A 16,164-nucleotide genomic window follows, 5' to 3' on the forward strand; every position below is an offset into this window, starting at 1 on the left:
TTCAGTTTGGTGACCCTGAAAAGGTCGTAATATTCTGTAAGTGATGGCAAGTATCGCTTTGAAAGGACACACATTTGCATCAACTGAAACCTGATGCATTACTCGCAATTGTCTTGTAGGCGGTTCTTCACTGGCTGTAACTTGAAACAAGGCATTGAAAGCAATAACTACAATATAGAGCGGTTTTCAATTCAGTGTAGAAAGTAATTTCGCGTTTGCTTTGGTTTTGCTTTACTGCGCTCTGATTGGTTGGCAAAGTCCGCGCCATTTTCTTAACCAATGGAAATCCAAACCAAAACCAATCGTGCCTCGCTCGCCCGCGTTTTCCCGCGTTTGCCGTCAGTTACATGTACTTGCTTCGAATTCTGATTGGTTCATCGTGTTGTTAAGTGTTGTTGTTGTTGTGTTGTTAAGGAAATATTTTAAGCAATTGCTAATCGTAGTGAAGACAAACCAAAACAAAAGGCAGAATTACTTTCGACATTCAATCTATCTATCGAAATGCCAGTAGGTTAATTCTACTGCGGTCACGAACAATAACAAGTAATCGATTGGCAATAAGCAAAAAAGAGTTAATTGTTACGGGATATTTTTCAGTAAAAGTAGATCTCACTCAGTTTAGGAAACATCGCAGCCTTTGTAACCGGTCAAGTAAAACACATAAGTGCTGAACACCTGCTATTCTTTCGAATGAGAATCTGGCTTCAGTTTGTAAAGGTGCGAAAAGTAGTATCTTTAGAATTTCCTCCATTTGCTAAGGTTGAGTTAAATTTGTTAAATTAATGAGCACAAGTTAGCTTCAATCTTGAAAAATGCAACCAAATTTTTATGTATTAATTTAAAGCTCTCTAGAATTATTATTTCTTAATAATACCTGAAAATAGCCCTTGCTGAGATCTACTTTCCGTACAGTCATAAAGGACGAGACAAGGCGGCTAATGGAAAGATATATATCGAAACAAGGAAAAATACCCTTCAATAAAAAATACACTCTTTTTTTTTTATCAGAACCTTTTTCGTAAGAACGTTGAGGCTGAGATTAACTAAAATTTAAGAACATACGAAGAACATTACACAGGATGAGAGTCAGTTAAGAACATTTTTATTACGACCAAATGTTTTTAAAAATGAACCGTATGAAAACGGATAAAATACGAATACATGTACAACTTTAGTCTACACAATCCACATTACGGTACATGTTGCTCTTTGATGGGTGTCTTGGTTATGTCCGCAAAGATTTATTGCAATATTACAACAGGTAACTTAATAGGAACATCTTAAAAACTTTTTTAGGCTCAAATTGCCAAAAACAAACAAAAAAAGAATGTACAGCCTCAACCCCTAAATTAGCCTTTCTTGCAAAAAAGTGTATTTTTGAAGGAGAAAACAGACTGAGTTGTTAATATCACTGAAGTACTCTGGTCCTTGGTAGCATACAGAAATAGTCTGAGATTTGCTCTACACTGAAGAAGCAGTTGAGGTATTAATGTTTGTATTTTATATGCCAATATATTTTCATCTCACAATGCCACAGACTAGCGTAAACTCTGCGGCGTATATAGCATGTTATTTAAAGGTGCACTGTCATGGCGATTTTGCAGTATTTTGGTCAAAACTGCACAAACATTTGACGAAAAACCTTTTTGCTTACAAGAAATTGTTTGAAATAAATGTGATGGCATATTTCAAGCCTGGTGAATGAATAAGAATGATGTATTATTCTAGAAAGTGACACAGGCATACTCGGAAAAAAAGAAATCCGAGTGCTCTTATCAGGAGTCGAACCTAAGACCTAGAGGTTCGGCTCCTGATAGGAGCACTCGGATTTCTTTTTTCCGAGTATGCCTATGTCACTTTCTAGAATAATACATCATTCTCAAGAAATTGCTTTTAGAACACCGAGAAGAAAATATCAAGGGGTTTCTCCAAGAAGGAACTAACTATGATCAGTTTTTAACGACTTCTCTAAAATACTCAAGAAGAACTTGAAAAAATTGGTTGCAATCTATTTTCATCCTAGCCATCCGCAGCAAAACGTAATTAATACCAGTTTCTGTGCAATAGTAACTAAACTAAACTAAACCATTATTTTAACGATTCCGGCAAGTTGGCTATTCAAGGTGACAGTAAAATAGGTGGCACTGGCCCTTTAATAACAAGAGTTTTAAATTACTCGGCTTCTAAAAAAAATGTCGATGAAAGTCGTCAATAACACACTGAAGCACGCAGCATTCTAACTACATTAAGGTTGTTGCAGTTCTGTTTGAGGATTCCGGCCCGTTTCTCGGAATTAAGCGCGATAGTCCTAACTGCCTACAGACAACAACCCCGCGGCAAATCTTGGTATAGGCGTCACGGAAATCGCGAATCCGCCAACTATAGATCAGAAAGTTCATGGCGGAATTTGACAGACCCAAAGTCCTCATCCACATAGATGCAGGGCTATGCAACTTCACCATATGCTTGCCCGTGGCAAAGAATGAAATAATCAGCGGAAACCAGCACGCACTGAAGATCCCGATCACAATCGCCAGGGTGAAGGCGACGCGACGCTCGACTTCATAGTGGGATGTGGCGGCCACCGAGCTAGCTGTAGACCTGAAATATTTTTTCCTCCGTCGTTCTTTGACCAGAAAAGTCAAGATCGACACGTAGGAAACAATGATGATGATGTAACTGACAGCGAACAACGCAAAGGCGAAAAGAAAGGTTTCTTTGTAGAAGGGGACTCGAACGCTCGTAAACAAAATCGCGGTACCCCACACGATCACGAGCATAACCTTCAGGCCATACTTCTTCATAATGGTTCCATGGCGCAAAGGAAACACGATTGCAACGAAACGATCAACGCTTATCGCCGCGAGGTGGAGAATGGACGAGGAGCAAGAGAGGTGAGCGATGTTGGCATAGACACGTTCAAGGATTGTTAGACACTCCTGGGCAAATGACAGCTTCGCGGCCATCACAACAAGTAATGGTGCGCACGCCATGGTGATAATAAGGTCAGCAACCGCTAAACTGACAAGAAGGAAATTGGAACAGCGGCGAAGGCGCTGGCTTGTAAGGACTGCAACGCAAACAAGAAAGTTCCCAAACGTCCCCAGAACAGCTGTCAGGGAATTGGTTGTCATCAGAGCAATGGCGTGCGGCATGGAAAGATGACAATCTTTCGTGGAGGTGTTGGTGAGATTCATGTTGCTTTCATAAGAGCTAATTATAACGGATTGGTCTGGCAGTTATTAAACCGCGCAGGATTTCTCGAGAACGACACAACGTCGGAGCTGTTTGAGACAAGCGCGAGAATGAAGCTTTGATCCAAAGACGGAAGTTTATGAAGAATGTTGTAGGACTTCTGACATTGGATTGGATTGAACGGGAAGTGAAAGCAAAAACCGGAAAATAACATTCTGGGAATACCGACTAAAACACCCGCAGAACATTCGTAAGACTCTCGCTGTTTTCAAACTAGACGTTTTTGTAGGCCAGTTATTTATGAAAAAACGGTGAGATACAGTTCTGACCAAAAGACGGAGATTTCGCGAAAGAGTGTTTGGCGCTGAAAACATCACGCAACTACATGCAAAACCAGACGGTCAAGTTCTGAAGAGCAAAACTAATTAACAATTAGATTGTGAGCTCGAGATTTCTATCGCGTGATAGCTGATGAGGGCGCAGCCCGAATCAGCTATCACGCATAGAAATCGAGAGCAAATAATCTAATTGTTTTGATATAAATCTACTTGTCGTTCAAAACTAAACAAGTAAATTATCTATATCCTCATCGCAGACACTTCGAAAACGCGGCGAAGCGGCCGCCATTTTGTTGAAAACCGCTACTCACTATCTATCACAGAATAGATAGCGAGTAGCGCAGCCAATCAGAGAATGGCATTCGCGATAGAACACTAGTAGATTTATACTTATTTTAGTTATACCCCTCACTGATCACAAGGTTCACACCCCGGCGACCATTTAATATTTATTCGTAGATAGGGTTGTATGTTAAATTATTAAACTCAAAGAAACCGAAAGTGGCTGAAACGGAAAGAATTAGCAAGTACGTGAACAATAGCCTGGGTCAGAGGTGGAAGAAAATGTTGAAAATTTGCCAGTGGTTAGTCAGCTGGCACTGAGCTCACTTGGCTATGAATATCTATGACCTGGTTATAAAATTTCCGTAATTTCATGGAAAATGAAAGCACCCTTTCAGTCGGTCTGGTCTGTAGGCTTGATTTCTGGTGCTAAGGCAATTTGTTAACCTTTAAACCAGCATCCAATTCCTCCTTAAAATATCACTACTTGATAAACAAGTACTGAGGTCACGAGAATAAAGGGATGATGTTGACGTGATGTTCAAACAAATTCTCACAACTATTACAATAAAAAATCATTGACAGCAGTAGGGAGAATGTGTATGTTGATTTAACTGTATTTCCTCGAACAAGTACTCAGGGTACTTGCTTCTATTTCACTTTGTATTCTTGTATTATGTAGCTAACATTTTCGACGATGTTTTGTCCTTTAGCAGCAAACGTGGACAGAATTCAGCGTTCTCTTAATACATCAATGTTACTAACGTCTTTTTAGGGGTTAATACAACCTCGTTCTCAGGGTCTCAGCTCTTCACGTCCCGGGAACGAGGTTGAAGTTAATGGTTATTTCAGAGTTTACTAAGAGGCTACTTAACAAAGGAAACTTCATACAGTTAAGAGTATTTCTGGTTGGTTAGGTGCAAAACTGGCAGAAGACCTGCACCTTTCAAAAGCTCTATTTTCACTCGACCCTGATAACCTGCAGCTGCATTGCTTTTTAGGGCTGGGGACATTGTTCTGTTGTTCGTTCTTTTGTCCTCTCGATAAACCATGGACGACGTTGCAAACGGTGTTGGTCGCCCCAAACATGACGTTATGCCTAATTGTTTCATGCTTTAAACACAATGGCCAGGTTATTTAAACGAAGTCTAACTTAGTGCATGGTTTAAGACTATCAATAGACCGAAATCTCTGCTTGTCCTTGTTTCATTTTAAGAAAATAAATCAGTGCTTCGACACTCAGTTCTACATAGCTTCTTTACACTGTTTACAGTAAGCAACGTTCAACTCTTCAGGTAGGCCAGAGTGAAGTCGGTTTACACTGCAGTTTTGTTAAACCTCCTCTGAAATGCGTTGAAATAACCGACCCATTTCGTCTTAGAGGTCAGCCTGCCTAAATAATAAACTCCTTTTTAGAAGCGTAAGCTACTACTTACATCTTATAGAACAATTCCTTGTACTGTGTGTCGCCTTTACCACCCTCAACAAGCACGTCGAGTTTGCTGATAATCTCACTTTCAACCTGTTTGACAAAACCAAGCACTACACATGTCAAGTACTTTGCAACCGTGGGATTTATTATAACAAAGTTCTTTGTATGCCTAGCAGGAATGTAGCGCAATGTAATAAATGTGATGGTGTATATTTTTAAGCCTAGATGATGCATTATTCAGTCAGTGACACAGGCATACTCGGAGAAAAGAAATCCAAAAAAAAACCCAGAGAGACTGCACCGGTATCGCAGAGGTCATGGGTTTGAATCCCGTTCAAGCCTGAAATTTTTTCAGGCTTTCTTCAAGTGTCGCAACTGCTTAAGCTGGGTTCAAACTGCGATGGTCTCTCATTTATTCAGTCTTTCATCCGCAGTTCAAATAATTATATGAATTTCATATAATCACATCCAGTCAGAAATATACAGGTTCACGCATAACAACAGCCGATCCATGACAATTTAGCTGCCAAGGAAATGGACCGTGGACCGGCTGTTAAATACATACCCTCTTAGAAAACTTCAAAATGCCTTAACGGCATGAGATCAGTATTTAATTAACTTCAGAAATCTTCCTCAAACAGTTCACTTTTTTTACTTTGGAGCATTTGTCCTTTTTGTCTTTCCATAAACAGCAGTGTACTTAAAGTGCACCTAACCCCCAATTTCTTTTTCTCTTAAATAAATCATTGCGCCTGTTCGAGACATATCGCGCTATTTACCGCCTTTTTCAACCAAATCTTGACTTTTTAAAGGCTGTAAAAGTTAGGAAATCTAGCCATCATCTGTTCCGTGCCCGAGCCAGTAAGGGGCGTGGGTCTATTCCTTACTTGACGTCACAAACTGATTTGCATTGTATCAAGTCTTTGTGAAAATGCATGCAAAGCAGTTTGTGACGTCATGTAAGGAATAGACCCATGCCCCTCTCGAGCTCGGTCATGGGGCAGACGATGGCTAGATTTCGTAACTTTTACAGCCTATAAAAAGTCAAGATTTGGTTGAAAAAAGGCGCAAAAAGGCTCAATGTGTTTCGAACAGGTGCAAAGATTTATTTTAGCGAAAACAATTTGGGGGTTAGATGCACTTTAACGGCCGGTTGCCTGAAGCTGTATTTTGCTAACTCAGGGGTAGTTACTGGTAATGCACAAGGTTTGTTTTCGCCCGCTGACTATGTTTTCTTATTGAAAGTTTAAAACTATAACTTTGCTCGAAATGCACCGTTTACGCTCCATTTCGTTAAATCATTTCTGGCGTGCAGACCCCCTAGAAGATGATACCTTCAACCCTTTGCCCACTGAGTCGTGGACCGTATTTCAATAACATTGGATCTATTTTTGCAAACATTAGCTAGACCTCTGGATAGGTGGACTTGAGAAACGTAAAAAAAACTAAATTACATTCATTTTTACCCGTTCTTACTATCCTGGAATGGCCTTATCTAACTAATATTATAAGAAATGTGAGAAGTGGGAAAGGAACGTTACTAAACCATGCCATACAACATTTCCAACAATAGAGAAATTTAGAATTGTTTACGGCAAATGGCAGGAATGACCACGTGACCATGTGTATTCTATATTTGCCTCTCGCTGTTTTCAGTTTCTTAGTAAAATTCAGTAGGTTTGAGTTAGTATCAAAGGCCAGAATTATTTTGCACTATTCTCATCTATGTACCCTTCTTTTCAAGAAACACAAACGCAAATCTCACACTTACGGTTTACTGTAAACGCGATTCTAAATCTCTCTAGCAACTTTTAGTTTTCTGTCTAATATGGCTGAAAAAGGACTTACCGACGTGAAATTCTCTTTGCTCGCATACTCACACTGAATCATGTCAAAGAAAATGGGAATTGTTGCTCGGCGGAGTTCTGTAAGAAGAAAAAAATCACGACAGTAAGTTAGTAGACCACGTGTCGCGTGTCCTCGCGGGAGACAATTTTCGCGCGCGCGCGCGCGTGGATCGCTCTTTTTACTATCCCCAGGAAAAGTAAGGGATTGTCGTAATCTAGTTGGTTAGGGCCGATTGGTACGAATCTTGCTCTTTTCCAAATCAAATTGTTCGAGGTACAATACAAAAAACAATCATCAAGTCTTCTTACTCACTTCAAAAAAGACAGTTGACCAGGCTTCACCATCTACGCTCCATCAGGAGCCATAGATTTTTTGGTACAACCCATGGGGACAAGCCCACAAGTCGAGATGGCATCTCGTTACGGTCTCCATCCTTGATTATGGCTCCTGGTTCCATACAACTTACCCCAACTACTTAATCTGTTATTATCATTCTTAAACTTACATGTAACGTTTTCAGCTGTCCGTCTATTCGTTTCTGATTGTTTCCACTGTATATCATTTATATCATTTATTTTAGCCATTTGTAATTGTGTGAACCGTCTCACAATTTCTATTCTTTTTTTTTCCATTTATGTAACAACACTGTAATGAGAAAACCTTATTCTATAAGCCCTATGGTTTCTTCAAAGGCTTCCTCGCCACTTTCTCTTTTAAAGGGAACTTCCACTCTGACAACAAATTGAAGTTAAATTGTTGGAAATGTCTAAATTCTAAATTTTAGTTTGAAAAGTAGAAAAACATTCAAGAGTGCTAAAAATCAGATATTACTATCGCCTATTTTCGCTTTTGAAGTTCCCGCGCGTCGCCATTTTGGATTTTATCACGTCATACGGTTGACGCTATTGTCAGTAAAGGGAAGTGTTTTGGGGTGAAACAGTTAGGCAACGTTGTCAAAACGTTGTCAAGGCTGTCAATGATCCCATTGCATAGCCGTTTGACATGTCAACAACTTTTTCGAACAGGACCACTTGCTAATCGTTTTGAAGCAGTTTCACTACAAACAACACAGGCAACTCTTAGCTTTGCAGAGGGGACCAAACGGGATCGTCATAAACCAACTTCTCAAATAAAACCCGAGCCAGGTACGGGACGGCAGAACGCAGTAAAGATACCCCGGAAGAGAGTAGCCTGGAAGAACCTTTTCCGAAGAGGATCAGTGAATGAACTACCCACTCCACCCACTCTCTATTTTTGGCCCCTCACCCTACCCTCCTAATAGACCCTTCTCCAAAATGGCGGCAACAGATTTGAATGAGTTAAAATTGAACTGAACGAAAAACTGATACCAGCACTGGATTGAGCACCTTTTACTTTAGTAACCTTGCAAAGTTTCAGCATATTAGATGTTATATCAGCTTAGGAAATGTAAGATGAAATTTGCCAAATTTACCTCCAGTCATGTCCAATACTCACCACTTGTTCGGGTCGTGAAAGTGCCTTTACGACTCGTACCAGTCGTACGAGCCAAGTGGTGAGTGTGATACTTTTAATGAAAATAACATGACGTTTGATTTGGTAAAACTGCATCTCATTAAAGGAGGTCATGGCCTGCCAAATTCGTACGAGTCGTACGACTCGTTCAAGTGGTGAAACTGCATCTCATTAAAGGAGGTCCTGGCCTGGCAGATTCGCACGAGTCGTACGACTCGTTCAAGTGGTGAAACTGCATCTCATTAAGTACGGATTCTTTAATCCATGAGCCGAACCAAGCGCAGTACACATGAAAATACCTCGTGCTTTAATCCATGAGCCGAAACAAGCGCACTACACATGAATATATCTCGTTCTTTAATCATGAACCGAACCAAGCGCATTACACATGAATATATCTCGTTCCTCAATCCACTGAACCGAAACAACCGCGCTAAACGTGTATATAACTCGTTCTTTAATCCATGAACCGAAACAAGCACGCTTGAATATATCTCGTTCTCGTTCTATCAGCGTGAGCGACCAAATGATGCGTTTCTCGTTGAAACAGAAAATGAACTAGAAGTAAACAAAATTTAAACTAGGGGCTGATGCTGTAAAATACAACAAATATAAGTTTTCTTCGTTCTTTAGTGTGAGAAACTAAATGATGCGTTTCTTACAAAACAAAAACTTACAATCGACTGGAACTAGGAAACGTGTTTTCCTGACAACTAATGCAGAATACTATAGGTTAAAATTTGTATTTTATGGAAAAAGTAGACTGTACGGTAGTATTGGTCAATAACTTTAGTGGCATTTGGTGGCTCCTAAAGGAGCCGTTGTGAGAGATCATTTTGTAATGACTCTCTTTTACTTCGGTAACCCATTGAGGTACAGAAGTTTGTTGTAGTCTACGTCAAAGTAGAACCACAGATGGCTTTTTGCTCGGCATTGTTGAGGACAAAATCTACTTGTCTTGCCCTCTTTTCTGCCTTAACTGTTGAGTCCGCTCAGTGCTGCGCCAGCATTATCCATCTTCTGATAAGGGTTGGCTCACAACCGTTGCCGATGAGAAAGAGAACCAACTTGAAGGTTTCGGTGTCACCCATGGGTTTTCTCCAGACTATGAGCGGCATTTCCTTTGGCCACGATTTTAAAGGAAAGAATGCGTCCCCGTCAATTACTCTCGTCAGCTGCCTTCTTTCCTCTACTACTTCTGCTCGTGACAGTAAACGAGTTTCTTCTCGATACAGACGTAACGTTGCCATCACGCGTCCTTTTGAAAAGTGCTCTATGAAAGCTGCAATCCTGCATCATGGTTTAAATACCCTCAATTAAAATTTTATCACCTTCCCTCGACAGAAAGGTTGATTGTTTGGAACAACAGTTATTCAATGTAATCGCACTAGCTATTGTTGGTAAATTTGCCGCAAACAATCGGCTCGAGTATATTCAACCGGTTCCCATCAACACTATCATATCTACCAGTCGCTCGGTTTGCTGTTAGGTTGGCATAAGACGGAGTTGTTTTAATCCGTTTTATCAGCGCGCTGGCTGATTTTAAATTCCTTATTCCTTTTTTAAATGCCTTATTAAAAAAACAAACCTCTGAATTTCGATCTTTTCCTTTTCTTCATTGTTCGCTCCTTTTATTTTTTAATAAACACAGGACTCGCGTTGCTCGGTTGTCAATAGTAAGTTGTTATAGTTGACATCAAACACCTCCAATGTCTTAAAATGATTTCTAATTTCATCTCACCTTTCTATTGGTCAAGTTCGATTCCTTCCCTGTGTCGGAAACAGGGAGAGCTTCAGTTTACTTGTGGCCAAACGCGGAACCACAAAACATAAATTGAAGTATGGAACAGAAATAAATATCAACGAAAACAGAAGGCAATGATAGAGGCAATGAAGTAAAGAAGAAATGAATGTGTGTTTGTCTTACGGCTTGTTTTAAAACAAACGGTAATAGCTAGGGTAGCCTCCCACGCAGTCGTTTTTAAGGGACTCGTATTACCTCCTCCCCGATTCCCCTAAAAACGACTGCGTGGGAGTCTATAGCTAGGGTGGTACACTTCGCTCTTGTAACTAGGCAACCGTTGCGAATCGAAGCGTCGAGCCCACGCCATACCACAACCTCGTTCCCAGGGTCTCTCCTCTTCACTTCCCTGGTTCGTGAAGAGAAGAGACCCTGGGAACGAGGTTGGCCGTACCATTACTGACACAACACAAGACGTTCTCAACATGTCAACGACAGTTAGAAATTACGGCCACTTATTTCGCGTCGGGTTTGTGTTTCAAACCATTGGCGACATATTCCTGAGCCTTACCAGTTTTGCTTCCGTTGTAAAACAGTATATTTATGGAACCTCCCCTCAGCAAACAACCCAAGATGTTGAAGCCTTTACTGCCGAAACTCGTAGTCTGTTATTCTTAAATCCGAATATCGTGGCGTTTAGTGAACGCGAGTTTCAAGAATTCCATGATTTTACTCTGAGCTGTGGACAACCAATGGGAACTGTACTGGTTAGTGAAAGAATAAAATGTAGAAAATGTGACAAACCCTTGGTTTTAGAGAAAACAAGTCATCCAGTGGTCATCTACCACACATATCGTGGGACTTACATGGGGAGCCGCCTAACCAAACACTGTCGAACATGCCAGATACACGAACACTACGGCCAATGGTCAATCCAAGGTCAAAAGTACTCAGGGCTGCAAATAACTAACAGGCAGGCGCCGGTCACGTTGTCCGGTCAAACATGTCTTTGCTCGGGCACTACCCCTTTTTGGTCGGTCAAATTTTAACAGTCGTAACTCTTGCGATAGTGAACCCAGATTGCACAGTAATCCTTTTATAACTAAGAAAACAACTGAATCCAAGTCGGTTTGGCAATAAAAATTACAAGTTAATAGTTTAACTACTCTTTACTGCAGAAGCAGCCTCGCATTCAATACATGGAACGCTTACGCAAGATACAACCGCAATTGTCCGTTTTACTTTACATTTGGCAAAATCACTTATGATTAAATACAGTCGAACCTCCCTTTGCGACCACCTCTCGTAAGCGACCACCTCTCATTAGCGACCACTTTTCCAAAATACCAAGAGGTTTCAAGTCAAATCACTATAGATGGAACCTCTCGTAGGCGACCACCTCTCGTAAGCGACCACCTCTAGTAAGCGACCACTTTTAGAGATGATTGTTTAAAATTTTCAATTGTTTTTAGCCTCCCGTAGGCGACCATTTGACACACAATCGGCTGTATCTCTCAAATTGAAATTGAAAAATATGTCGCTGTAACATATTGGCCACATCATTACAGCGGACGCCGTAAATCTCACAGTCGGAGCTACAGGAAGTGTTTCCCGATATAGCATGGAAACAGTTGATAAAACACACATGCACTATACTTCACACTGAAATAAACTTTAATCAGATTGAATGCCTTGTAGGAAAAAAACCCAATCATTAATTGGTACTTCAAAGAAAAAAATCCCTTTGATATGCAGTTTATAATATCCATTATATTGCTTTTAAGCAATTAACTTTAGAATTTGATCCCAATAATTACAAAACCAACAAAACATAATAACTGATGTTACCAACTTAGTTTTTATTTATCAACAAAACCATTGTTACAGTATTGTTAAAGTTTATAGAGTTTATATAAGTTCCATGGATGATCATAGTAAGATTAAGGTCTAATAAATCATGTTCTCTTTCACTGGAAGTGGAATACAAACTACAAAATGGAAACAATGTCATGACAGGGGCCAATCTGAGTAAAGTCAAACCCCACTTTATACCAACCCCTTAATATGGGCACCCTGTTATTATGCACAGTTGTCTCTTTCCCTGGGGAAAATCCCATAGTTCTTTTAGAATTCAACACACTTTCTAATTGCCCCATCAACTAAATGTCATGAAACATTAACCCACTTACACAGACACTCTTTCGTCAACTTTGTCTTCAATGAACCCCATCTTTTGTGAAGGCACATAAAACACTCTATTCTTACTTTATGCATGTATACTCTCGGGGTAGTCAATCGATAAAAATTGATATCGGAAAATCATTCGATAAATCGATATATATCTTTAATTTGAACTTAAACGATATCGATTTTATCGGTCAATCGATAAAATTCGATACTCACACGCCGACGAAGTGTTAATGTTATCGATTTCATCGGATTCATCGATCGTTATTGAATCGATAAAAATTATCCTGTTTCCGTTGAGGGAGCGTTTTATTGTGACTCTTTAAATGTAGATTTCAAAGGCAACAATGAAATGATTTGTTGACAAACACTGTACAAGAGACCAAAGAGACAGCATTATCATTTTCTTCCTGATTTTATTGTTCGATTAACTGGGTTCGATTACAAACGTAAATTATTTTTCCTTTTCCTTTACTCAAAAAATCACGAAAACCTTTCCCTTTAAAGACTGGGTGAAAGAGCAACGAGCGTGCGATTGTGTTACATCAGCAAATAAATAAAACAGTGGAATAATCAACCAGGGATCTATATCGGATTTCATTCAAATACAACACACGCTGAGTAATACTAAAAGTTTGTAGAAAAGATGAAGCAATTTATATCGTTTTACGAACAGGGAAGTTGTTATAAGTGTTTCTGCGAGTTCTTTAATATGTTTAGGTGTTGCCGTTTCGAAAATTGGAACGATAATTCAGTTTCGATAAAATCGATAGCCCTGATTCAAAAATCGATAATTATCGATTACTCACAACAAAATATTTTATCGATTTTAATCGAATTTCGAAAATATTAATCGATTTTTATCGATTGTTACCGAATGCAATCGATTATCGATATTATCGATTGACTACCCCGGGGTATACTGGAGGATGCATTATCATCTGGCCAAACTTACACAAACATTTCTTGCTCGTCTGGTTATTTTTCTGTAGTATAAAGACATACATAAGAAGCATTATCCACCTGAACAAATTATCTTCCGTTATAAGTCGTTCAATACGATTAACAATTAAAGATAGTTAGTCCAGACACATAATGCTTCTTGAGCCCATCTTTATACTATAGACCACTCCGATAAAATGGGTATTTTTGACTTAATTTACACAACTTGCTTATACGGCACCCATTAATAAGCACACTGTCCATGGTCCCTTCGGTGTCCATATGGAAAGGATTCGACTGTATTAACATTACACCCACAATACCATAATGTAACCTTAAATCACCCCCACAACAACCTAAATTCCGCCTACATCCACTTAAAATTAAAAGTTAAGTTCCACGCAAGTTACCTTCAATTCTACAATTATCACGCACCTAACTTTAAGCTTAATTAACTAACTAATGAAATTTTGCTTTCTTCATACTTATAACAATTACGCCGTATCAATATCTTACCTTCGAAACATTTTTCTGTAGCATAATGACTTCAAGAAACCGCCATATTGGCGAATTACGTACCTTTAAACACTCGTACCAGGGGCAGGGGCAGGAACGCGTGACGAACCCCTAAGAACGTCTGCGTGGGAGGCTACACAAATGCTAAACACACAACCGCATTAAATGTTTACCACTCGTAAACCCGAAAGCCACAACAGATTGCCCGGCAATTTTACCTAAACTAAATTGGGGATATTTTCTAACACTGCCAAAGCGTGCGTACTCCAATCAACATTTCTTTGTAGACTCGGTGATGCTTGTGTCCGCGCGTACTGTTCGATTACAACCGATTACGACGTCCCTAAATCGACAAATCGTGCAGGATATCCCAAGTCTGACGCCATAAATAGATGAATTATTACACTCGCAAACAATGTTTGAGTCCACCTGTACAACTACACAACCGATTCCGGTACTGGCTACGGCCCTTCGTCCTTGCAAACACGGACTGATATTTTCTAAGTCTCCCTAATGAGATGCATTTTTTTCACTCGACAATTTGTTTTGTCGACTCGACAATATTTCTGTCCACCCGTACGACTCGTACGAGTCCACAACTGATTGCACGGGCCCTACAGCCTTACAAACACGGACTGATATTTTCTAAGTCTCCCTAATGAGATGCATTTTCGACTCGACAATTTACTTTGTCGACTCGAAAATGCTTCTGTCCACCCGTACGACTCGTACGAGTCGACAACAGATTCCTAGGGCCCTACAGCCTTACAAACACGGACTGATATTTTCTAAGTCTCCCTAATGAGATGCATTTTTCGACTCGACAATTTACTTGGTCGACTCGACAATGCTTCTGTCCACCCGTACGACTCGTACGAGTCGACAACTGATTGCTAGGGCCATACAGCCTTACAAACACGGACTGATATTTTCCAAGTCTCCCTAATGAGATGCATTTTCGACTCGACAATTTACTTGGTCGACTCGACAATGCTTCTGTCCACCCGTACGACTCGTACGAGTCGACAACTGATTGCTAGGGCCATACAGCCTTACAAACACGGACTGATATTTTCTAAGTCTCCCTAATGAGATGCATTTTCGACTCGACAATTTACTTTGTCGACTCGAAAACGCTTCTGTCCACCCGTACGACTCGTACGAGTCCACAACTGATTGCTAAGGCCCTACAGCCTTACAACACGGACTGATATTTTCTAAGTCTCCCTAATGAGATGCATTTTTCGACTCGACAATTTACTTTGTCGACTCGAAAATGCTTCTGTCCACCCGTACGACTCGACAACAGATTCCTAGGGCCCTCGGCCTTACAAACACGGACTGATATTTCTAAGTCTCCCTAATGAGATGCATTTTTCGACTCGACAATTTACTTTGTCGACTCGAAAATGCTTCTGTCCACCCGTACGACTCGTACGAGTCGACAACTGATTGCTAAGGCCCTACAGCCTTACAACACGGACTGATATTTTCTAAGTCACCCTAATAAGATGCATTTTCGACTCGACAATTTACTTTGTCGACTCGAAAATGCTTCTGTCCACCCGTACGACTCGTACGAGTCGACAACTGATTGCTAAGGCCCTACAGCCTTACAACACGGACTGATATTTTCTAAGTCTCCCTAATGAGATGCATTTTCGACTCGACAATTTACTTTGTCGACTCGAAAATGCTTCTGTCCACCCGTACGACTCGTACGAGTCGACAACAGATTCCTAGGGCCCTCGGCCTTACAAACACGGACTGATATTTTCGAAGTCTCCCTAATGAGATGCATTTTTCGACTCGACAATTTATTTTGTCGACTCGACAAAGCTTCTGTCCACTGGTACGACTCGTACGAGTCGACAACTGATTGCTAGGACCCTACAGCCTTACAAACACGGACTGATATTTTCGAAGTCTCCCTAATGAGATGCATCCCTAAAAAATTAAAAGCAACATCATGTAATTCCACGAAAATGTAACTACTTCACCACTTGCACTAAACTGACCAGTGGAACAATTGTTCCACGACTCGTACGAGTCGTAGAGGCACCTTCACGACCCGAACAAGTGGTGAGTATTGGACAACCCTCCAAATTTACAGACGTTTGTATGACTGGGGGTATAGGTCATACCCCTAGTCGTACAAACGTCTGTAATTTTTCTTATTTTTTAACTTA

The 16,164-nt window shown here is 40.3% G+C and overlaps 2 protein-coding genes across 2 annotated transcripts in view; both read right to left on the reverse strand.

Annotated features, from left to right (window-relative positions):
* Positions 1-16,164, reverse strand: part of LOC146465821 (dedicator of cytokinesis protein 1-like) — a 73,510-nt gene that overhangs the window by 18,398 nt on the left and 38,948 nt on the right. Inside the window, exons 40-41 of the mRNA XM_085127926.1 lie at positions 7,096-7,172; positions 5,252-5,337 (exon numbers count right to left, since the gene is read on the reverse strand). Coding sequence (XP_084984052.1) covers positions 5,252-5,337; positions 7,096-7,172 — 163 coding nt within the window. The remainder of the gene's footprint in view (positions 1-5,251; positions 5,338-7,095; positions 7,173-16,164) is intronic.
* Positions 1,087-5,210, reverse strand: LOC146465822 (histamine H2 receptor-like). The gene has a single exon (XM_085127927.1). It carries the CDS (start codon positions 3,195-3,197, stop codon positions 2,241-2,243), a length of 957 nt encoding a protein of 318 aa, XP_084984053.1. The 5' UTR covers positions 3,198-5,210; the 3' UTR covers positions 1,087-2,240.

This window comes from Pavona decussata, unplaced genomic scaffold, assembly GCF_977016875.1.
Source record: "Pavona decussata unplaced genomic scaffold, jaPavDecu1.1 SCAFFOLD_155, whole genome shotgun sequence".
NCBI classification, from domain to species: Eukaryota; Metazoa; Cnidaria; class Anthozoa; order Scleractinia; family Agariciidae; genus Pavona; species Pavona decussata.